Source organism: Callionymus lyra, chromosome 19, assembly GCF_982586985.1.
Source record: "Callionymus lyra chromosome 19, fCalLyr1.hap1.1, whole genome shotgun sequence".
Taxonomy (NCBI): domain Eukaryota; kingdom Metazoa; phylum Chordata; class Actinopteri; order Syngnathiformes; family Callionymidae; genus Callionymus; species Callionymus lyra.
In genome coordinates, this window is record NC_141836.1 from 17,509,772 (window position 1) to 17,533,796 (window position 24,025).

Here is a 24,025-nt window from a genome sequence, read left to right on the forward strand (position 1 = left end):
GAGCATGAAAGTAAAGTATTAAGTATTTTATTCACTTTTCAGACTTGAATATGTTTCTTATGAAAGGCAAAATTAAAATGAGATCTTCAGATTTTAGGCACATTACAGAAAGACTTTGGACATGAGGCGGTCAGAGATGAAGGCCCTGCACACCCACTCCGCTTTGATATCCAGGTGATGGGACCTTTCCACGGGTTGCTGGGATTTCATATTCCCCCGTAACAACAGTCCTGAGCCAAAAGAGGTGTCACGTGATCATGCGGGCCGGCCCAGAACAAGACGGTGAGTGTGCAGTTGCTGTGCAGAGAACCATGATGTGTTTACAGACTGAGGCACAAAGATGTGAGCTAGCAGAGACGCGGCGTCCATGAGGGAAAATAAAACTGCGGCCACTTAAAAAACGGGTATCGGACGAGAAGCCCGACATGTCTCCTCGTCACAGCGTATGGCTTAGTCTCAGTGTGACACACCGAGGGGGAATACTGAGTGTAAAAACAGCGAGAAAAATACGAGAAGATCTGACGCAATAATTTAACTTTTGCTTACTGTTTTTAGACATCACAAATTCTCCTACTTTGGGCAACTGCAGTGCAACTTTAACATGGAATAAAAAAAATAACTTGCATCGTTGCTTATGGCGTAAATATGGCAGCACTGTTTAACACAAACATCCTCGGAAAAATGTCTGTGGAATTAAAACAAATGTAAAATGTATGGCAAATTTAAGGACGATGGCAAGAAAGCCCAAAAAGTCGTGAACAAATATACAAAACGCTTCATTAAAGACTATCAACGGTTGGCGCTATTGTGGAATTATTAATCTGTTCAGAACTGGATCACATCGATGACAGAATGCTGCTTTGATCTGGACGCCACGGTCACGTTTAAAAACGATGTTGGCTTTCAGTAACACAAATGGAATGATGCGCAGGAATGCAGCTCAGAATCGAGTGAGTGGAACCGGACCTCTTACTCGGCGCGAGAAGAGGCGCTGAAAACAGCTGCGTGTTAAACACATAAAAATGGCGAAAAAAAAGACTTAAATAATTATTAAAACGGTGGAGCTCTTTGAGAGCGGGCCGGCTGCTGCTCCTCTAACAACAGCGGGAATAAATACCAGAGCGGAGAGAACCTGTCCAGTTTTCCTTCTCTAGGGAATGTCAGTTTCAACTTCCGGTGAGCGATCCTCGAATATTTCCTCTTCAGGCGGCGGTGGGATCGAGCGGGGAGACGGTAACGGGGCGGTCTGAGAACAGCGGGGGGGGGCGGAGGAGGAGGGTTCGGGCGCCTGAAATGTAGGCCTAAGCGGTGGTGGACGTTTCCATGGAAACAGTTTTCACAGCAGTCAGTGACATCATCAGTACGGGGAGAGGCGACTGAGAGGAGGGGGGGGGGGGGGGAGAAGTAGGTGCCGGCTCATGGTGACTTGATTTGGCTTAGACTCGGTTCTCACCGCCCACCCGGGTCCTCCGCATGATCCTGGAGGAGAGACAAACACAGAACCATGTGTCTGGGATTCTCGACATGGGATTGAGTCGCAGAGGAGCCAAAAATTCGAGGTATTTTCAATCACATGGCACTAAAGAGAAACTTTTGCTAGAGCCAGTGAAAGCTAAATATCACATGGTTTATTGGTGTGTTGGACGTGGTCATGAGTAGGGATTTGAGGAAATATTGACACACTTAAATATTTTGTATTCAAATACATCATTGATAACTTTTTCTTTTCCACCTTCAAATAATATTTGATTTTTATCATGTTTCTTGTATGGGTCATATTTCAACAAAGTGTGTGTAAAATAAGATGATTTAATATACAATTAAAATGCTAATATTCACAGCGTTTGTTAATTGGACATCATTCATTACATCTTCCGCAAATAAAAATATTAAAACCAGCGAGATCTTAACAATGACCGAGGATGAGAGGATACAGTCGACTCCAGCAGCTTTTAAAGCGGATGTTTGGAAAAAAAATGTTTTCTTAGATTGTTGCCAATACACAGATGAAAACATGTTCATCTGTTAAAAAGCGACAATCACCTTCTGCTCTGCTGCTCCAGTTGATCCAACAGCGCCTCTTGTGGCACCCTGAAGTCATCGATGGGGGACTGGTAGCGGGACTCAAAGGAGCTGTCGCTGCCTCTGTAGGCGAGGGCTTGAGCTGGCGACTGGGGCAGCGGGGACATGCTGGACGACATGGCGGGCACCAGATTCAAATCCCCCAAGCGCTCTCGTCCAGCCTGAGCTGAAGTGGACAACGAGGCGGCGGCGACGGGACTCGCCACCTCTCCATTCTCAGCCTGTAGGGGGCGACACAACACAGAATACATTCAAGGTCATTGACAGAGTTTTAACTCCAGTCTAAAAGAAGAGCTCCGTCAATAGTCTCACCCGTCCTCTGACGATGTCCACGTGCACCAGCAACGACGCCAACTCCAGATTCTCATTGTAGCTGTTCTTCAGCGGCACCGAGCGATAACCTGCCGCACGCACACACACTCATTAGGTCGAGCACCGTCACTGAGAATCCTCCAGCTGGACATACCGGTCTTCAGGCTGTGGATGGGGAACGTTGCCTGAGCCAGGAAGTTCTGGTCGCTGAACATGTCGATCTCGTAGACCACATAGCGAAGGAAGGCAAAGGCAGAGTTGCACACGGTGAACTGGAAAGACTTCCGGGGCCACGTGGGGTTCAGACCGTTGTCAGCTGGAAGAAAGGAATCACTCTGTGGGTAAAACTCAAAAACGAAAGATTCCATTGAAATGTTCAGGTGTTGATAATAGCACAGAGGATGGATGGTCATTTTTTGGTGCTTTTCTGAATTAAATTTATCTTTTTTTTATACATTTAAACACATTATATTAAGACATACAGTGCAAATGTTAACAACTATAAGCAACAAATAGTTTAAGAAACAATACAATAATTAATAATGATAATAGAACAAAAAAATAATTTATCATTAAATTAAATATATAAAATAATGAAAAGTCTATCAACAACAATAAACATTAGTACACATGCAGACACTGCAGAAGTTGGGGAGACAGTTATAAACCCTTATTAAACATTATATTATTTTTGTTAAATATTCTGACTGTAGTCAGACAATAGCAGCAGCAGCAGAACTCTCCTACAGAAAAGCAAGACTCCTGCCACCTGCTGTTCAAACAAATTGAAATAAAGTCATCAAAATTTATAGCTATAATTAATGGAATTATGTTGAGTAAAACAACTAAATATCAGCATAAATCCTATGATCAATCTTTCTTCACGTTCACATTTCTTCAAGTTCAAAAATATTGGATGAGAAGCATGTAAGATACAAAAGGAAAAAGAAAAAAAAAAAAAAGAAAAAGAATTTCCTTCTCTTACCTTCCGAGTCAGTTTTTTGCTTGACGCTATCGTACTCCGGTCCACACACCTCGATCTCTATCAGAGGACACACGATGCCACGGCCATGTTTGGGAAGGTGTCGTGCTCCCAGGACCTGTAGAGAGGTCATTGGCGTCAACAAGAGCGTCGGCCGGGACCGAGAAAATCCGAGACCCTCACCTCAATGTTCAGCTCAACTTGCTCCAGGCCGCGCAGCGTCTGGCGGTCGAACGGGTCGAAGTGGTCGTCTCTCATGATGGGCGGCTGCAGGACGTACCCGCTCTTCCCGTTCAGCATGAACAGGGCCTGGTTCATCTGCATGGGCTTGTCTGAAAAAGAGACGCTGTGAGTGACGACGTGATAAATCCAACTCGTCATTGGAGGAGAAAAATCACCTGCAGTCTGGAAGTTAAGAGCCACCAGCTGTGAGCCGCAGAGCCACATGGGCAGAGGGTCGTAGTTGGAGGAGTCCAGTCTCTGACCCCTCGGGTAGATCCTGGACAGCTGCAACCGATTGTACTGAAGGAACCTCTTTCCTTTGATTTTGTTCACGTACTTCTCCGCTTTGGTCTCCGGGAAGGACGACATGTCGCGGAAACAGGCTCTTTCCGTTCCGATCTCTGCAGGAAACACGGGTCAGAATCCACACGGGCCGGCTAGTGATCATGAGTCTTACTGTCTTCATCGAAAGGCACTGGCCGACAGTAGATGACCAGGTCGGACAACTCCAGTGCGATCTTCTTCCTTCTCTCCATCATTTTCCCCTCCTCCAGCTGAAGACATGACGAGTAACATCACCAAGGGGATCTGACCAGGCGTCACAAGTGATTCTTAATGCCTACACACCTTTGCCTCAGAAGTCTGGGTGACCTCGCGGATCTTCACCACCCATTCGTTGAGCTCTTCTTGTGTGTTGGCGGCCACCTCCAGAACCTGGCCCGTCCTCATGGATGTAGACGGTACCAGGGAGAAGACGTGAGGCCTGCTGCCTTTCCCGTCCGGACGCACCACTGCACAGACAAAAACAAACGTTTTAAATATGGAAATCATGAACAAAAAAACAGACAGTTTGGAAAATATGTCCTTAAATAACGTCCTGAAAAGGAATCGCTGTGCATTAGGACATGACAGTACAAAGCCAACACAAGGTTTCTCATCATTCTTGAAAAGGATAAACATATTAATCATCAATATGTTACACAGCTTCATCATTTCCACTTTTTAATATTGAATTTAAAATGAATGTAGAAAAATGATACATTTTCTTTATTACTTAAAAATTAATTTAAGGTAAGGTAAGACAAGACTTTATTGATCCCTCCCCCCAGGAGATCTCCTTCAGGAAATTGTTTACTTGATTTATTTACTTTCAAATATTATTTTTTGGGAATAATTGAAAATCATTTTAACCCCAACAAACTATATCTATCAATATAGTAATTATTAAATAAAAAAAGGACTACAATAAAACAAATTCAATCTTTCAAAATAGAATTATGATATTGATGGAACCGATATACTTCGTGACCACTAGATGGAGCCAAAGCCCATTACAAAAGTTCCTGCATGATGACTATTCTCAAGATCACTTGATCTCTATAAAAATGGTTTGTACTCAGTAAATCCATGCTGCATGCAAATGGATTCACAACAGGATTTGACCCGTCCTCGCTCACCTATCTGACAGGAAGACACATCCACGCTTCCCCTCAGCAGATCTCCCAGAGGACTGTTCTCAGTCATCTCCTGCTTAAAACGGAGAACAAGGTTTACAGACGATGAGAGCCAGCACAGGTGTTGTGGAAACTTTTTCGAGATCGGATGCTCACAGGTCGGTCCGGTTCTGCAGCAGATGGGCTGATCTCCTCCACATAGTTGGCAGGAAACCACTGCTGCTTCTTTCCTCCACAGTCTCCCTTCCACCTGAAACACACCATTCGTCATGACACCACAACAGCAGGAAGAAGCGAGAAGCAAATTCCCCTCTTATTAACAGGGAACGATAACATCGGCAAACGACTGGATCACTCACCACCCTCCTTCTTGTTTGTCCACATTTGAGATGATTGCGTTCTTCAGAAACGACAGCTCGTCATCCCTCTGAGCCTTGTACTCGTACATGGCTCTCACCGTGCACTGAAACCACAAGTTCCATTAAACACTGCAGCTACCAGCGTCAAAAACACACACTCACCTTAAACGTGGGCATTTGATTGGCCTCCACGTAGAAACCAGGATTCCGGCCCTCATACAGCGACCCGTAGTCTGGCTCCTGTCGGGGTTGAGAGTGAAGGAAAACATCAATAACTTTTATATTTTAAAATGTTAAACCATCGTCACTCACAGCAGTGCCGATCTTCTCCAGTGTGTCCTCGTTGATAGGATATCGGAGCTTCATCTTCCGATAGAGCGGGTGCTTCTCGTAGTAGCTGATGAGATCCACCAGACTGTCGAACTCAGAGGTGCCCAGCACCACCGTCTGACCCTCCTGCTGCACGCGGCAGTGCTTGATCTTCCCCTCCGCCCTGTCCACAACACAGAGTTCAGAGTTCAACCCAGTGAAGCTATAGATCCGGCTTTATTTTGGCCAAACAATCTGGTACCTGAAGGATATAGCGAACGAGTTGGACTCCGCCCTCTTCCGGACAAGAAAAGCTCCGTCACGGGGGACCCTCATGAGCATGTTCTCTGCTTGAATCCGGGACAGGTTGGCATGGTACCACCTGGAGCGAGTGAGAAAAACCTTACCTCGTCTGAATTTGCTAACTTAATTGTCGTTGTAGACGAAGCGTGACTCACTCTTTGCTTTCGTGCGCATTCGTCTGCGGCACTGGCTCAGTCAATTTCATCTCAAATTCGTTGCAGCGAAGCGCCACCTGCTGGTAGTGGTTGATGAGGGCAAAGAGGGTGTCGAACACAAGGTTGTCCGTCAAGTAGAATTTGGGGCTGCCGGCCTCTTGACGGGAATGAATGCGACAGTGCTGTACCCGGCCAGAGCGCCTGCGTAGAAAAATCAAGAAGGTGGTGGTCACTCCTCTAATGGACATTTGCAATCAATATCGACTGATAAATGTGTGAGGACAGAAAATTGCTTGACACTATCGATATTCAAGAACTGTATCAATTTTTTCTCAATTACTTTTGTCTTTCAAATGACATTTTATTTCTATTATGGTTTGGATTTCAATTAAGTTGGTGTGAAATAAATATAAATATAACAAATGATTATATTTCTTAAATATTTTTTAAATTAACAAATAAACAGCGTTTCTTCACTTTTTTGTTGGAATTAAACTTCCGGCGGCTAGATGCCAGCAGTTAATGTCTTCTGCAGCTAAAGGTACAAATGAAACCGTGTGTGAGGCATTGACTGGGGACAAGAGGATACAGTCGACTCCAGAGGCTTTTAAAGCTAATTATGTTATGCGCCTTTAAATTCTCAGACAATACTACACGTTTATTCTTGTTCCTATAGTATGGAAATGTATCGTATCGTTGCCCATCATGATAATATGCAGGTTTCACCATTCCTGCCAATACACACCCATAACAAGAACTAAATGTAGCATATATAGACATCATGAAAAAGGAAAATATTGTTAAAATACAAACCAGAAAGACAGTGTGTAGTCTCCCACAAAGGTCTCGCTCTCCCGCACCAAGAAGGACCCATCAGGGGCCCCGGTTTCAAGGCAGTACTCGGACAGAAGCCTTTCCGCGATCTGACGCCCGTCACGTCCAGCACCTAGTTTCCCATGAAACCATTTTTCAGTCACGTGCTGGTCCATTCCATTGGACACCTACAGAGAGGGAGAACGATTATTAACTACAATTGCCATGCACAATATATCAATACCTAATACATATTTCACTACATTAGAACATCCAAAGAAAAAAAAACAATTATTTCAACTTTCTTTCTTTTTTTTCTTCTTTTTTTTTACTTGAGGAACCCGCTTTAACCATGTTGTGGAGCAGGCCGCCCCGCTTTTATAGGCGTTTATTTTGGCAAAGTTTAGACAAAACGGGGAACTTGTATGGAAAAAAGCGGGATAGATAATGTTAAGAGGTGTGCACAGACCTTATTTTCATTTTCACTTGCTAAAGCAGTCTTCCAAATCTAAATCTAAACATAACACCTTAAATTCTATCCTAAAGATTAGAAGTAATTCCAGATTTTACATCCTGGAAGTGTGGCAACAGATACCCAGCCCTTCTGTGGAATGGGTTACGGTTGCCACCCAACCCTACAGACTATTTTATTTATTTATTGTTGTATTGAAAGCCTAGAGGAGGACGATCGGAAAACATTTTCATGAAAGCAAGTTTATGGACTAGTGAGCCACACTAACCTCTCTGTGCTCCTCCTCATCATCGTTGCCTTGGTTACTGGAGGTCTCCTCCGAGTAGTAGATCTTAGTGCTGGTCAGGACGAAGAAATGAGGATACCACTCCTTCGGGAATGGGATAGAGAGGAAGTGATTAAATATTTAGAAGATCCATGTGCTTCACAGGAAACTGCTCTCACAATCATCACAGTCAGAGTGGTGAAACGGCTAAAAAAAACAAAGTTTAATGAGCATTTATGATTAGAAGATTAAAGCTTCCAGGAACATTAGCGGTTTCAGAACTGATTGACACCATAAACTTCACTTCCGACTTAAAGATCATAATCTTGAAAATAAACTGCTAACATCAAATGCTCACCTGACATTAATAAATCATTATATAAGATAGACAAAGTCATCATTCTGGAACATAAATAATAAATAAAAATAAATTAAATATGAGGGACATAGTATTTTCAGTGATATAAGAAAAATGGCAGAAATGCTAAGAATTGTTCTTTCACTTTACAATGTCTGAATGATCTCTTTGGTTATTTGAAAGCAACGTATGATAACAAAAAATGTTGATTTCAATTTTAAAACATATACATTATCTGAGATTTTTTCAACACTTGAAAATTGTTTAATTACAGTTGAAAATGGTTTAATTACAGTTGAAAATGATTTAATTACAGTTGAAAATTCACAACAGATGACAACCGTTTGATTTTAGGATTTAATTTTGCCGATTACAATCGTTACAATGTTTGACTGTCGTTGTAAACTCTACAATTGTACGTGATTTATGTATAATGAAATTTGTACTATTTGTACAATTGTTTAAAAAAAAAAAAACAGAAATAATAATAATAAACATCACATTTATATAGCGCTTTTTGGGACACGCAAATAAGCTTTACAAGAAGGATAAACATAAACACACACAATTAACTGAACAGAAAGGACAGAAAAGGCAATTGAATAAACAAACGCATTCAGGTAGAAACTGAGCATGCGATACTCACATGGTTGATCGGGTCCTCCAGGTAGAGAATTCCATTCTTGATGGAGTTGCTGATGTCGTTTTCAGAGTAAGGGGTGGAAGTGGACACCTCCTCATAGGCACTGCCCTCTGCAAGCTTCTTGTGCTGGACGGGTGAAAAAGACAAAAACATGTAAAGATGTGTTTATTTTTTTACTGTGTTTGAATGCAGACCTTGATGAGGATCTTCTTTTTGAGCTGGTTGGGGGAGGGGAGGCTATCTGCAGCAATGTCGACCGCCTTGGTCAACAACATGTCTCCGAACACCTTCCTGAAGTGGGTGGCCATGTTCCTCTGCTGGACGATACTACAGTGGTCCTCGATGGAGAGGATGACGGGGTAGCTGTGGAAAGTATTTAATAATTAAACGCATCCTATCAAAATTTGGATCCATTAACTTATTTTTGGAAACTTACTCTGATGTAACGAAGGCGTGTTCCTTGATGGTCGTGAGGACATCACAGAACTTGATCTTAGTGGTGAGGGTGTGGCCGTGGTAGATAACCGGCGTCCCATCTGGGCCATCCCAGCAGTCCACTGGAACACAAATGGATATAAATCCAATTTATTGTCAACAACTGACTGTACATGTATCAATTTAAATGGAAAAAGGAAAAACAAAAGTACATATCTAAATAAACAAATAGATGAAAATATTAGATACACAAGGAATGTGTGGAGATCATTCAAACTGAACAGTTCTTTAATATTGTTGTCATCATTTTCAAGTTTTCGGTTACATTAGTTCAGCTTCTAATGTAGAAGGCCAGTTCCTTATGCTACCTTTTTCTTCCAGATTCCAGAAAAAACTTGATAAAAACAAGTGTCCAGGGTTTATCACAGATCCAGTTAAGTTAATGTGTAACCCAACAAATGTTAGGATAACAGGTCAACCCCAGAAGAAGTTTTTAGGGGTTCGGGTCTGGCCATTTACATTTTCTCCAACATTACAGATTTATTTTTCAATCGTTCTATTTGATTAATGGATGAATAATCACATCATGCGTGTCTACTTCTGTTTGGCGAGTCAACAGACGGCCCAAAACAAAAAACATGCCTGACAAGGTTATTTTTGGACCTTAAACGAGATAACACGGCGAGACAGTGTGAAGTTCAGGGTGTGGCAGTTAGTCGGAATTATGAGTAAAAACAGGTTGCAAGTTCCTGTAATTAGAAGGTTTTGAAGTAGATTTATAGGGCGTTCACTCACGTTCGATGCAGCGACATCCCAACCGAAGACAGCGAGCATAGGCCTCGAGTGAGGATTCACTGGAGAACTGATCTCCTGTCAGGTAGCTAAAAATATGCAGGTGGAGAGAAAACATTTAGCATGAGTGTAATGCTGACACAACATATCTGCACCTTTCGTGACAAAAGTTCTCTTTAGAACCGACTGAAGCAACAGAGGAAGTTTTCGTGCAGCACAGAAGGTTATCATTTGAATGGCCTTTCACACTCTTTTCAATGAGAGGAAAAACACATTTTCCTGCTAAATAAACCGTCTGCAGATTACTCTTCATCACACCAGTCACAATCCAGAACCTCCAAACGGCCGAAGTAACTGAACTTACGTGTTGTGTGAAGATGAGATCCAGTAGTGGGACAGAGGATTGCTCATGTTTTCAGGACACACATTGTCCAGAGATGAGTCCCAAATGGTGTTCTCTTTGGAGAACAAGTATGTCAGCAGCTGGAAAAGACAACAAGAAATCAATCAGATACCTTTGCGGAGGAGCTCAATTCACATCACATAACCCAATGAGAATGAAATCCATGATTCAAGGGAGGAGTTGTTAAAAAAAGATCCCTTTCTGGGAGTCTAACTGGGGCTTCTTGTGTGAAAGAACAGCATCCTGATCAGTTGAGGATCAACAGTTAGGGCAGGACGTGTTTCCACAATTTTATCCATTAACTAAAAGTTGCCATATTACCAATAACAAAAGCCAATGACCTGCTGTGTAATGAAAATGAGCAAACTCCACAATTTGGGGCATTTCCACTCTCTTCTGTGCAGGAAAAACATCAGAAATAAATTCAATATCATCGTTTTGTTCTAAATCAGGGGTCAATCACAAAAAGGGACAACCACTTAGAGCTTCATGGTCACAGGCCAAACAAAATCGTTAATATTATTTAAATCAAATAAATTACAAACTCTCAGGTCTCAGGAACTATTAGTCTTATTGTGATATTGTCTTATAGAGGTTTGCTAAAGCCTCATTATTTCCATGTTTTTCCTCCTTCACCAAACAGTCCCATCAAATAATTTTCCTTCAATTCATTGGAAGTTTCTGTATGTTCTGTTCCTCATCTTAATCACTGGAACATTAACCTTCTTTGATTGTCAGTCAACCGTCGAGCAGGACACAAAATCACTTGGTGGGCCATATATAGGCCCCTGGGGGGGGGGGGCTTATCATTAATTAGTGACGCCTTTTCTCATTTGGAATTTAGAAGATCCCTGCTCAAAAATAGCTATGCTACCAAGTCCCATGGTGCACTGCAACAATTGACATTGATTACAGTTATAATAATAATAATAATAATAATATAAATATAATAATAGAGCATGACAGAACAAAAAGTTTCCTTGTCCAACGGTTATAAAAAGATTCCTTCTATAACAACATAACTTCCTCTGTAGCAACTCCTGCAGCCCGACTCATACGGGCTTCGGTTCGGACAATCATCACTTTATGGCGACCACAAAGTGCATCCCTCGCTCTCTGTAGAACCTCTATGCAGCAACACAGTCAATAACGCTCTGCTAGAGTGGGAGGATGGGCTTCAGGCAACCATTGTATCGGCCCATATCATTTTCTTACCACCCCTCACCCTCAAGAGAAGCTCAGGGTGTTGGAAAAATATACAACCCTATATATATATATATACACACGGGTGTGTTTGTTTTCATTTTGAGTAAGAATGGGGAAAAAAGTTTTTTTTTTTACCTCATCTTGATGGAAATAAGGCTGCTCCACTTCTCTCAGTGGGTCTTTCAGGTAGCCAAACATAAACTCCTGGACCATGCTGCTGTCTGCAGCCCACATTTCCTTCAAACACACACAGTGGTTGTGTCACTAAACACAGTTTTAGACCAAGTGGGTGTAGGTTGTTGGTGCTACCATTTGAGATTCCAGGAGAAAGTTCTTGAAGTCGTCCAGGCTAATCCTTTGTTCTGGTCTGTCGATGAATCTGGAAGATGAAGATTGGGGATTTGTTTTATAAAAACTACAGGACAAGTCAATCTAGAAGTGCTATTTTGGGTGTTTTTAGGATGGTTCAACCCACCTCTGTAGGATTGGGATTTCCAACTAGGAAAAACAAACAAGAAAGTTTCAGTTAGTCATCAATCCTGCCAAGAAAACCAACTCTTATATCCTGTCACTACGTCATGGGGCCGCTGAGGTCATCAATCTATTAAATCTGCACCAGTCTGCCAGTCAGCCTCCTCATCCCAGCGAGAGGGTTTATGCTCGGCCTAATGGCCTCCACAAGGGGTTTGGTACGTTTCAAATTGGTCCATATTGATCTGGCAGCCATTTGAGAAGAGACAGACGGGAGGAATGCTTGAGCAAAGATCAGATGTGGCACAGGGGGGGGAGGGAGGTGCCAAGATAAGTTTTATGTTGATAAATGAAGGCTTCTGGGAAGATTTTTACGTTTATTTAAACAACATTTTACGTTCTAGGAGACAAACTAAGTTAACATTGATGCCAGATCTGGTGTATATCTGGATGAGAAGAGGATGTGAGATACTGTAAGTGCACATTCGGGACAACTTTCCGCTTTCTATTGGACAAATGTTGACATATTTTATACTTCACTCACATTTTTCTGGGCATCAAACATGAGGCTGCGATACAGGTGAGCAAACTGACTGAACGACACGTCTCCATTCCTCAACTCGGAGTCCTGAGAAGAACAAAAAGCCTCATCAACGTTTTACAATTAGCGAATATACATCCAAAAATTTGTTTATCAAATACAAATGACGTTTTTTTCTTTTATTATTATTTTTTTACTCAAACTCTCAAAAAAAAAAACAGGGCAAAAAAGAGGAAAAAAACCCAATGCATCATAAAATAAAAAAACAGTAAACTGTTGAATCATTATTCTCCTTAATAAGTAGCCCTGACAAAATCAGAAGTAATGATTTTGCTAACTTCCTCCAAACATAATAGTATTAGCTGCTCTATTTTATTTAATTCATGTCATTGCATTATCCAATTTTCTCTAAAGATGGATATCTGATTAAGTCATTTAACCATTGCATGATTATCTTTGAAAAAAAAAAAGGTTTGTGTGGGGTAATATGTTCAAAGCAGGAAAGTTGCAGATGCTCACCGGAAGTTTCTCTCTGAGGAACTTCATGTTGGGAACCCGGTAGTTGACCTGGCTCAGCATGTTCTTCAGATCTTTACAGGATATCCTAACAGAAGATTTTTTTTTTGTAAGACGCACACATATGACTCTCTTTGTTATCCACCTCTAAGATCACTTTTACAGTTTTACTGACACACTGCACAATACTGCCAAAAGTTTTTTTAAAGTGGAGGATGTGACAGACAAACATCTTTGTGCATCTTGTCCATCCTCTGCTGTCTGTTTCCTGCTGCAGGAAGACGATGTGTTGTGCACGAGAGAGACCAGTTCCTTCACTACAACTGACCTGTTAAAGAGCCTCATTGTAGCAAGAGAGACGCTAAACAACTCATTAATGACAAAATGCTTCTGCGTGGTGGTAGAAATGAAGACAGATGATGAAGATCTACATGTTAGATGTGGTTATGAAAGGTCCATTATAACACATACTTTAAGGGCAACCAATGTGTTGATTTAAGTGGCTCTTAAGTTGATCTCTGACCTCTATAGTACTCATCCGTTGGTGTCTGTTTGTACAAAACTATTTTCATTTAATCATTTACATAATGTGCTTAAGCGCCACTCATTGAAAACTAAATTTTTCTGGAGACTAAATCTGGTTTACCATAACCACACCGGTCAACCATCATGGTGGAGGAGTAAAGACCAAATGGACTCCACGTAACTTCTAGTTTGCAGAGATTTCAGATGGGGGAGAAATTTATAAAGTAATAACTCCAAAATATGGTCATGATGAGCGACTTACTGCATCTTTGGAGAGGAAGACTTTAGCATTTGAAACAACAGAGTGTATCAGTAGAGTTTCACATTAGTTCACCATTAATCTCATAAGTAAATGTTACGTTTGGTGAACAAGAACTATTTTCTACACTTCCTTTCAGTCTACAAATTTGTATGAATTCATATCAAACACAATCAGCTGCTGAATGACATGAACAACCGAACGACAACATGACTAAAAACGGCCCCACAAACGTCATCATTCATGTTCTTATGTAATGACTTCACAGTACTATACAACTATGTTTGCATCAAAATAGGTTTTCCTTTAGAAAATAAAAACAAAAATAGGTTAAAGTGTTTTAGGGTTGACACATGAAAAAGATAGCTGAAGGAATACTATCAATTATTATGAATAAAGTGTATCTTAACTTTAAAATATTTAATATTAAGTTGATGAAAGAAATCATGATCCGCTAGATGCAGAATGAAAAGCTAATTTGCTCATATGAAGTAGCATCACTTCCTGACTTATTGTGAACCAACTCTGTTCTGTGTTGCACTTTGTGTAACCCTGATACAGCTAAATCATGAGTTGTCAAAGTTTATTTCTTTAACCTGTTAACCCAGTTTAAGCAAGTTTAGTGGTTTGGCAGCAACTTATGTCAATCTCATTAGCATCATCACTTCCTGAACATTTTGGTTCAAAAATAAATATGGCCGCAGTTCTTTGTTACCATCAATTTGCACTTCATCACTTGATCTTGCTCCCATCTTATTAAAATGTATAGATAATGCTTAATAGTTAAAAATCTTGTCACAGACCTGGGAAAAAATGGAGACGGGTGCAACAAGTGGCCCTTTAACGGTTTAGATTTTTTTATGTGGCCCACATGAGGTTAAAGATGCAACATTTCTTTTAATTTTCTCTTATATCCTTGTTCAGTTGAGTATTTATTTGTCCTCAACATAAACAACGACAAAAAAGGTATAAAAAGCTTTATCATTATATTTATATTAGTTTTTAGCTATAATGTGAAAAGTAATAGGTATAATACCACGATTGTGTTTGTAATGACACTTTCCTTAATCACTTCTTTATTTTGTGTTTTGTCTACAGTCTATCAGTCACAATATATAATGTGACCCTAAAGTATTTAAATGTGCCCACCTCTGCTTTGAAAGGGGAATTAAGGATTGTTCAGATCAAGTAAGTTTTGTGTTTAGTAACTGCTTTCAACATGTTTATTTTACATGTCCAAAAACAATGGAAAAATCTTCGGCTGCTTCCTCCAGTGAGTAATGTTGGTGTCTGCGCTCATATCAACCGCTTTAAACACCTTCAGCGCAAACGTTGGTATCTATTCATGTCCATGTGCTGTGATGGTTTCAAACACTGAGGTCATAGGCTGAAGCAGACTCACCGGTCTTCTCTGCCTCGGTCTGCTGAGTAAAACTGCTTGCGTAACCACCTGAAAGATAACAAACCACGTGACTCAGTGTTGACAAATCTGACGCCCGCGCTAGCTTTTTTTGGAAACCGTTTATTTACCTCTCGATCTGGAGCGGTGTCGGCGACTTCAGCGTGTCCGCCACCAGCCAGTTTAAGCCCTTGACCCACATGGTCATCTCCTCGTCAGACGTTGCTGAAGTGGAACAAGTTTCACAGTGAACCACACAAAACATACGCTCGTGGAAACGTCGTCTCCAACTACCTGCCAGGCTGAGTGACTTAAGGCGAAACTCGGTGCCGTACAGGATGACAAAGCAGTGAGCCTGATCCAGACGTGTCGCAGAATCCTCCACGTAGCGCTCAAAGTCCCGGGACTTCTGTCCAGGACGGATCTCTTTGATTTCTCGAATGTCAACTTGTGAAACAAAATATAAAAAAAACAAGATGAGTCGAGTGTGATTTGATTTCAAGCATCACTACTTCAATGTCAATTATGAAACCAGTTTTATTTCTGAACAAGTGCATTCTTATTGAAATCAATGTATATTAAGAAGGTATGTGTGGGCTCAAAGGTTTCTTGGCAGCAGCACCCTCCTGCAGAGTGAGCTCGCGCTCACACACTAGCACAGGATGTGTGGTTGAGACTCAGGAAGAGGAGAGGGTGCAAGCTTGTGTTGCCTACACATCACATCTTCAGTGTAGGTGCATGTTCTTCATGCAGAAGAACACTGTGCCGACTGAAGTCTTTTACACTCCTCAGTCGGAATCTTTGGTGATTAACTTCACAACAATAAATAAATAATACATAGTAAAGCCATTATAAACTATATTCAGGACTTACAGACGCCTCGCTGAGAAAAGAGAATATTTAATTACACTCAGTCATAAAAAAAAGTGTATATTCAACTGCTACCACAACTATCTTCCAGATTATTTAAAAATGTATACTGAAAAAAATAAATCTAAATCTATAAACGCACAGAGAAAGTAAACACCTCTGCCAAGGAGCTCTGTTACATGTTTGTTTCTCTAACTGATTTGAAATAGTGGTGTCGAGTACAATCAAGTTTTCTAGTTTTTGTAGTAGAGAGCAACAGCGGTGAGAGGCCATACAAGTGAAAGACTAAAATCTTCTGTGAGTTAACTTGAAATGTGTTTTTGAGTTATTTTGCCAACAGACAGGCAGATCTAAACATAACAAATTAACAAACAATATTTCATTAAATTAATTAATATTGAATCAATAGTTTCATGTGTTACGGCCTGACTCAGAAATCTCAAGGATGGAAGCTGCTGGGCATGCGTCACAACAACAACACAGGCACAGAATCATCCGTTTAGAAAAAAGTTAAGTTTCCACAGACGTTGAAGGTTGTTTCCATCTACTTGAACAACATTGGTATTTGCTGTGGGTTCACGCGCGTCAAAAGCGTTCTGTTGTGTGACAGCTGTAAAAGCTTCCTTGGAACAAACACATGCAACCTTCTTCGACTATTTTAAACACACCTTAGCGCTGTGAGCAAGTGGATTTCCTTTGAAAACACAACTGAAGTTTGGTGGAAAGCTAGCTGTGCATTTTAATCACACATAACGGGTCAGGAATAAGAAATATTCCTGGAGGCAGTAAAGAGAACTCTTGAATAGATATTGCAAGAGTAAAGGCTCAATGGAACTTATTTAAAAACATTTTTATATCTCACTGGGAAAAGAGGATTACTTATTTTACTCCGAAAAAATTCTGATGTACTTATACACGTTTTCTTGTTTTACATATCTCCTCATTAATGTTATTTCAAGTATTTTTCTCTTTTTATAAAATGAAAATAAATCACTATGCATTTACACAGATGTGTACCTGAGGATTGGACCAAAACGAGTCTCAGTTGGTCAGGATCACAGTTCTACTCCGGCTACACAGGTCAGCAGTCGATTATGTATTTTTGACAGCCATAAGTAATCCATTTATCGACTTCTTGCTTGAGCTGCAGCTCACGGGATGACGATTATATCAACAGAACTATTGACTTGGAACCATTTTCCCGGCTCTCATGGCACGACATGAGTTCAAATGGAAACGTCACAGAAAAGTGTTGAATACTTTTAATGACATTAATGTTCAAGTGTAACTAAAACCCAACTTGGTTGTTGTCATTAATAAGTCATTACCAATCGTATCACAATACTTGTGCCCGTCACCTGTCGCCAAACACTTTGTGTTAAAACAACGTCGGCCTGTGACATCATCAAATAAGGCCAGCCAAACATCTCATAATGGTGGTTGCAACAGCACAAATCTAAAAATTCATTAAAATAAAAAGGCAATTTCACACACAACTAGCAGAAGCAGCGTCAACTCTTCACATGATCAACACAGGCCACGTGTAGTTAACAACATTGTGACCGGTGAACAGGTACTCAAATACTATGACTATAATTACAAAAGCAAAACAAAGAAAGCAGAGTTAACCCCGGCATAACTGGCGTTCTTTAGGAAGTTTCAACGTCAGCTAGAAGGTTACGTGAAGCTTCTGCGGAGAAAAAAGACGAAATGAGCACATTTTAAAGGGTGCTTTTTATTTAGGGGACATATTTGTTGAGCTAGTGAGAATACTCAAAATGAGCGTATCGCTGCATTTACGTCAGCAGCCTGCAAACAAGTCTCACCTCTGAAGGACCACATCCTGCATCTTTTATCACCTTCAGAAAGCAAATATTACTCTAATAAAACCGTAAACAGATAAGAGAAAATATTTCCAACGCAAGATTATATGTTTGCCACGCCGTGGACTCCTTGTGTCATGAACACGGGATAAATACAGTTCCCAAAAACGACTGCAGAATTACAGTAAAGACCGTCTCCGGGATCAGATTGCAGTGACGAGCACGTCTAGGAAGCTCTGAAATGCTTGATTCCTCTATTGATTGTATCAAACAAACGCGGTTAGAGTCCTCGTCTTTTCTGCGAGCGCGCTGTGCACGGAGGCTGCCACCGACAGGAAAGTGAGTCATTAACGACAGATGAACACAACGTGTCGCATGTGTCTGGCTTTTCCAGAAACATTCAACGCAGTAAGATTTGGTGTGAAGACGCAGGGACTGATACTGACCTATGCGACCACATGACTTGTATAACCACACATCAACCGCACCGCTTATTCCGACCGCTGGGCTTTTACAACATACTAAAAGCTCTTAGTGTTATGAATGTTGCCGCTATTGTCGCCATTTTACTACCATTTACAGCCTCGTAATTAGAGATATTACAAGACTTGAGGACTGTACTATCAAACTCAAGGCACGCCGGCCACCCAAGACCACATACAATTAAATATGGCCCATAGCGTCATACAATAGATTAATTTTCTCACACTCGGAGTCATGACAACTGGAACCCAGCTTCCTGGGGTGACCAAAGAGACCAGATGCAGGGCACATATACAACCACACACACTTTCTACTGATCCGCAGTTTACCCATTTTAATTTAGGAGGGTAAATTACAGTGCCAAGAGAAAAACTACACAAGATTAATGTGAGGATACAAAGCCCAAAAAATAAAAGGACGAAGAATTGACTGGCTTCAACACCCCTTATTTCCATATTGCACTGCAACAGTTCAAACGTTTTAAATCCTCAATAAATTGTAATAGTATTGGACAAGAGTGTATGAAACATATATTTTACTTTAAAAATGAACTATTTACAGATTCATATTATATTTAAATCGAATAAATAATCAAATATCACAATCTCGATGAAGATGAAGACCTAAGATGGCCACTACCTTCATACATTCATCATTTTTTTGAACACTGATGAGAATTGTAAATATGTTATCTGATGTAAAACTGGAAGAACTGGTACTACTGAAACCGTGCTGGAAATTTATAACAGTTTATGAATTTAAACTTAAATAAATAACAGTAAAATGTAAATTATTTTAATACGTATTTGAAGTTATGTTCCATCACATTTTGATCAATAAAGTTTTACCTTACCTTACCTTATTTTGGGCAGACCAACAACATGCATGTGGGGCTCTGCCAGGCAACTTCTATAACATGTTGAGAGCATTTCCTTTGAAATACATTTTAAATGTTCATATATTTTAGACAAAAAATTGAAAATGACAAGAAAAATTAGGCACCAAAATCTGTTTTGCTAATTGGTCTGGTTGCTACCTTTGAGTAGGAACCTGTGTCTTTATGTTATCCATCCCAATTTTAAAGTGTGACATAAAAAAAAGAGAAGAAGTTGTGATTGATGTACTACTCACTTTCTCCCTCTATTTTGTCCGTGCCCCTGGTCCAGACAATTGTCCTGGTCTCCAGCTTGACTTGAAAAGTCCTCCGCTCTGGCCGCTGGGACTTTTTCGAGTAAAACAGAGTCAACACTGTGCCCACCTCCAGGTCTCTGTACAAGGTGTGCATCTCATTGTCGTTGCCCATCCACTGGACGGGTCCGTTGGAAAAGAAGGCCGAGATCCCAGCCATGTTCACTTCCCCCGTTTGTTATCCGCTTCCTCTCAGAACAATCTGCTCAGTCCAGGCCTAGACACGGACACCTACAGCAGGAGGAGAAGGGGAAACCCGTGAAATAACAAACCGACAAGGACTTGTTGGAACACTAAAGCAGCCATTAAAAAGTTAACACATCAGTCTTGTGTTCACCCACAACCTTTACAAACTTCTGCATTGTGGGGCAAAATGAAGCCCTTCAGCCATCTAGATTGTTATGGAACTTTTTATATACTCTCTTAGATTAGAAGTCAGTTGTTTTGCACAAAGAATGGGCACAAAATTATTAAAAACAATAGATATATGATATCATAAACAGGTGATCTGAAGTTTGTTTTTGTTTTAAGGCTGTAGAATTTATTTTAAAAATGATCTATGACCAACTGCCATTTGAGTGAGATAACAGTTTTAAAGAAAAAAAATAATTATTACATTTTACGACTCGTTACCAACTTTAAAATGACATTAATAAACTAAATTTCAATGTAAACATTGAACTATTAGACATACAGTATATACAGAAACATGTTCGCACACCTGGCCTACTATTATTCCGTTTTTGGGCAATTTATAGATTATTTTTCAAGTGTTTTTGGGCAGACTGGGTGGTCTTCTCACTCACGCCAATGGTTGGTTTTTGAAAAAAAAACATGAAACCAAACTCTAACTAACCTTGTAACGATTAACTTTCTTACTTAAAGTCTTCGACTTTTTCTACATCAGCAGTCTCACTCCAGCCTTAGTGAAGACGTCGCTGAAGCTGTGTTCATTTTTTACCATCAATATTTTTCAGTATTACAGTATTACAACGCTTGTTTTGTGCTTTCAGAATGAGTAACAAGACACGAGCGACATAAGAAATATCTGGTTGGTGTTTAGGTGGTCCTACTGCAGAAGAGCTAGTGAATCTGATTCTGCAAAAATCGTACTTGTTTCCAGACGTTCAATGATTCACATTGAATTGAAATAACGCTCATATCTGCCAAAATGTATCCGGTCAATACACTCAAACCCCCCGGACGAGCACGACATTCGCTCTCGTCCATCTTTGTCCTTGGGACGAGAGATCTGGTCGCCCGATACGTGATTCAGCTCCACCTAATTCAATCAGAACCGGCGTGGTCACCAGTCAGGGAGCAGCTGCGTTTCAGAGCCAAACCAGCAAACAAGTCTGGGAAATGTTCGCCCGAGGAATTGTGTTTTTTTTTTAAACGATGACAATCATTTTTTGAAACGTTAGACAATGACGACTTCAGACTATTGTCTTAAAGAAACCCTGTGATTGATCATGTGACTGTTATTAGCCCAAGAATACAAAGATTTCCTGTATTGAAAAATGTTTTTATTGGGTCATTCTTATGATAAGTCTGTTGGTAACAACAATTAGTAAGACAAAGACTTCTGGAAACTTATGATAGTTCACCCGAAATTAAAATTCTATTCATTTTCTACTCACCCTCATGTGGACTAAGGGTGGGAATATTTTCATAGTCCAATGCATTACATTAAAATTAAAAATTTTGCCTAGAACTCAAAAAAAGAACAGATTACTCTGAAAAATAATCCAAACCTTTACTCGACAAGAGGGTGAGTAGAAAATGACTGAAGTTGGATTATGTCTAGATATAGTCTGAGAGAAATATTAAATACTTGCTGCAAGAAAATTCATTTTTTATCATGAATGCAAAAGTTAAGGTCACAGAAACTTTTTAAATATTTTTATTTGTTCAGGCTTTTCCTTGATTTTCTGGAACTCCTGTGTTTGTCTCGTGTTTTCTTGACCTTTAAAGTATGTACTTTATTGAGTATTGTTTTGATTGTTTAAGCGCTTTGTGACCCTGGTCTGGAAAAGCACTCTATAAATACAAATTACTGACTTACTTATTCTGTTTTTTATTATTATTAAGAATTGAATTGTAATTTATTTAAATAATACTGGGAGAATCAATCATGTTTAATCCATGCCTTTGTCATTTAAACATTTATCTATATCTGGTGTTTGATGACACATTTTTTAAATGTAGTTGATGTTTGTTTTTTTAAAGGACCATCTTTAAAGTTGTGGTCCACACACGATACCATGTCATTATGTTGAGATCCAACCAGTATTTGATTAGATCTGGACCACTTTCCCTCTCAAGTTCAACCTGGGTTCGACTCCCGACAGGCCCGTGCACACACGCGCGCACACACGCGCGCACACACACACACACACAAGCACTCTCCGGCGGACACATTTCCAGACAGGACGACCGAGTGTTCTACAGTAACACAGCCCGGTGTTAGCTAGTGCGGCCCGGCGGCGTCAAAATGAAAAAAATCACGGTTAGAATGTGGAAGCGTTAGCCGCGGAGGGTCCACCTGCCCCCGGGCCACGGTGGGAGAAACACGGTCAGAAAAACAAACACTCACCGCTGCAATCTCGACTCCACCGCACATCTCGTCTGTGGCGCTCCCGTGGCGTGGCTCCTGCTCCGTGGCCCCCCGTTTTTTTTTCTCTCTGAGGGGATTAAAACATCACGAGGCCTCGCAGAGGAGCCGAGGTTCCGACGACAGCGTTCCCACTTGGATGTTCCCCCCGCAGACAGTCCATAGAGAAGATCCGGCTCACACTACCAGGACCTGGAGAGACTACGCAAGTTTGTCTGTCGTCAGGCCCTTCCCCCCAGACCATCTCCAGCGCTGTCAAGCCAGGAGTCAAAAATCACACTTCCGCCCAGGCTTTACAAAATAAAAAGAATTTGAGTAGCATTTCCGTTTTACGTAAAATATGTTTAATTGCCTATTTATCTTCTTAATGGAACCCCGTAACCATAGTCACGTGTAAATGTAACTAGAATATTTCCATTTTATAACTAAAAAAACCCTCTTGCACAATGACAATTCCCATCAACACTATAGTAAGTAAGTAAGTAAGTAATTTTTATTTGTATAGCGCTTTTCCAGACCAGGGTCACAAAGCGCTTATACAATCAAAACAATATTCAATAAAGTATATACTTTAAAGGTCAAGATAAAACTGATAACACAACAGGAGTTCCAGAAAATCAAGGAAAAGCCTGGACAAATAAAAACGTCTTAAGATGTTTCTTGAAGGAGTCAGTAGATCTATCAAGCGCAAAGAGAGAGGAAGATCGTTCCAAAGCTTAGGAGCAACAGCCTGAAGGATTTCTCTCCTCTGGTCCTGAACCGCGTGCAAGGAACCATCAGTAGATTCTGATCCACAGACCTCAGAGCCCGAGCTGGGGTGTAAGGCTGGATCAGATCAGTGATGTAAGGAGGAGCCTGACCATGAATAGCTCTGAAAGTAAGAACCAGAATTTTAAAGTTGATCCTGAAAGAAACTGGAAGCCAGTAAAGAGTTTTAAGGTTTGGAGAAATGTGAGTTCTTCTACTTGAGCGGGTCAGAATTCTCGCTGCAGAGTTCTGAATCAACTGCAGGCGAGATAGATAGAGCGCTTTTCCAGACCAGGGTCACAAAGCGCTTAAACAATCACAAACAATACTCAATAAAATATATACTTAAAAGATCAAGATAACACCGAGAATAACACAGGAGTTCCAGGAAAATCAAGGAAAAGCCTGCACGAATAGAAAGGGTCACAAAGCACTTTAACGATCAAACACAATACACATTTAAAAAATATGCTATAAAAGATCAAGACAGATAAGACAAACACAGGAGTCTCAGAAAATCAAGGAAAAGCCTGCACAAATAAGATATAGATTAATAGTTAAGTATCTATAGTTAGTTGGTGCATTTTATGACCTCTTTATTGGGAAAAGTAGCAATAAAAGAACCCTCGAGGGAATTATTTCTGAAATATGTATTTTTAAAGAGATATTCGTCAGTGTTAAATAATACACTGTTTAATTAAAAAATTAGGAAAAGACATGTTAAAAGTATCATACATTTTAGCTTACATACTTTTTGAAATTACTTCAGTACAAATATTTGATAAGAGTGGATATTACTGCACAAAAGTTTATAATAAATGTCAAGTAGAAAAATATTATTATTATTATTACATTTTTTTTGTGTGTGTATGGATGTGTCCAAAGATTCTAAGTTTTTTGAAGTAATGCAATCTCAGAATGACAGAAAATGATAACTATTTGAATCCAATTTGACTTTTTGCTAGGCAACAGATCAGGTGTTAAATAGAAAATTAAAATAGAAAACCTTTTTTTTTTTTTTTCA

The 24,025-nt window shown here is 40.3% G+C and overlaps 1 protein-coding gene across 2 annotated transcripts; it reads right to left on the bottom strand.

Annotated features, from left to right (window-relative positions):
* Positions 1–13: 13 nt before the first annotated feature.
* plcg1 (phospholipase C, gamma 1) lies at positions 14–22,482 on the bottom strand. Of its 2 annotated transcripts, none has more exons than XM_087780666.1 (33): positions 22,237–22,482; positions 19,584–19,871; positions 15,571–15,723; positions 15,408–15,501; positions 15,280–15,327; positions 13,097–13,181; positions 12,581–12,664; positions 12,041–12,063; positions 11,875–11,944; positions 11,701–11,802; positions 10,321–10,439; positions 9,960–10,045; positions 9,166–9,286; positions 8,924–9,092; positions 8,733–8,855; positions 7,732–7,833; positions 6,992–7,179; positions 6,179–6,379; positions 5,983–6,102; positions 5,724–5,904; positions 5,574–5,651; positions 5,412–5,515; positions 5,209–5,302; positions 5,056–5,125; positions 4,226–4,389; positions 4,056–4,152; positions 3,775–3,999; positions 3,560–3,708; positions 3,380–3,494; positions 2,549–2,710; positions 2,395–2,483; positions 2,044–2,303; positions 14–1,479 (listed from the first exon to the last, which is right to left on the bottom strand). In XM_087780666.1, the coding sequence occupies exons 2-33, from the start codon at positions 19,798–19,800 to the stop codon at positions 1,437–1,439; spliced, it is 3,936 nt and encodes a 1,311-aa protein (XP_087636792.1). In that variant the 5' UTR covers positions 19,801–19,871; positions 22,237–22,482; the 3' UTR covers positions 14–1,436. The 2 variants fall into 2 exon arrangements, with proteins under 2 accessions (XP_087636792.1, XP_087636791.1); XM_087780665.1 differs by having other exon boundaries at positions 5,056–5,128.
* Positions 22,483–24,025: the final 1,543 nt, after the last annotated feature.

Bases quoted from the DNA above. Each gene is read 5' to 3' on its own strand.
- plcg1 (XM_087780665.1), bottom strand. From the start codon at position 19,800: ATGGCTGGGATCTCGGCCTTCTTTTCCAACGGACCCGTCCAGTGGATG. The intron at 11,803-11,874 runs GTAGCACCAACA...GTGTGTTTGAAG, and splicing joins TTCTCCTGGAATCTCAAATG to GAAATGTGGGCTGCAGACAG. The intron at 9,093-9,165 runs GTAAGTTTCCAA...TACTTTCCACAG, and splicing joins CACGCCTTCGTTACATCAGA to CTACCCCGTCATCCTCTCCA.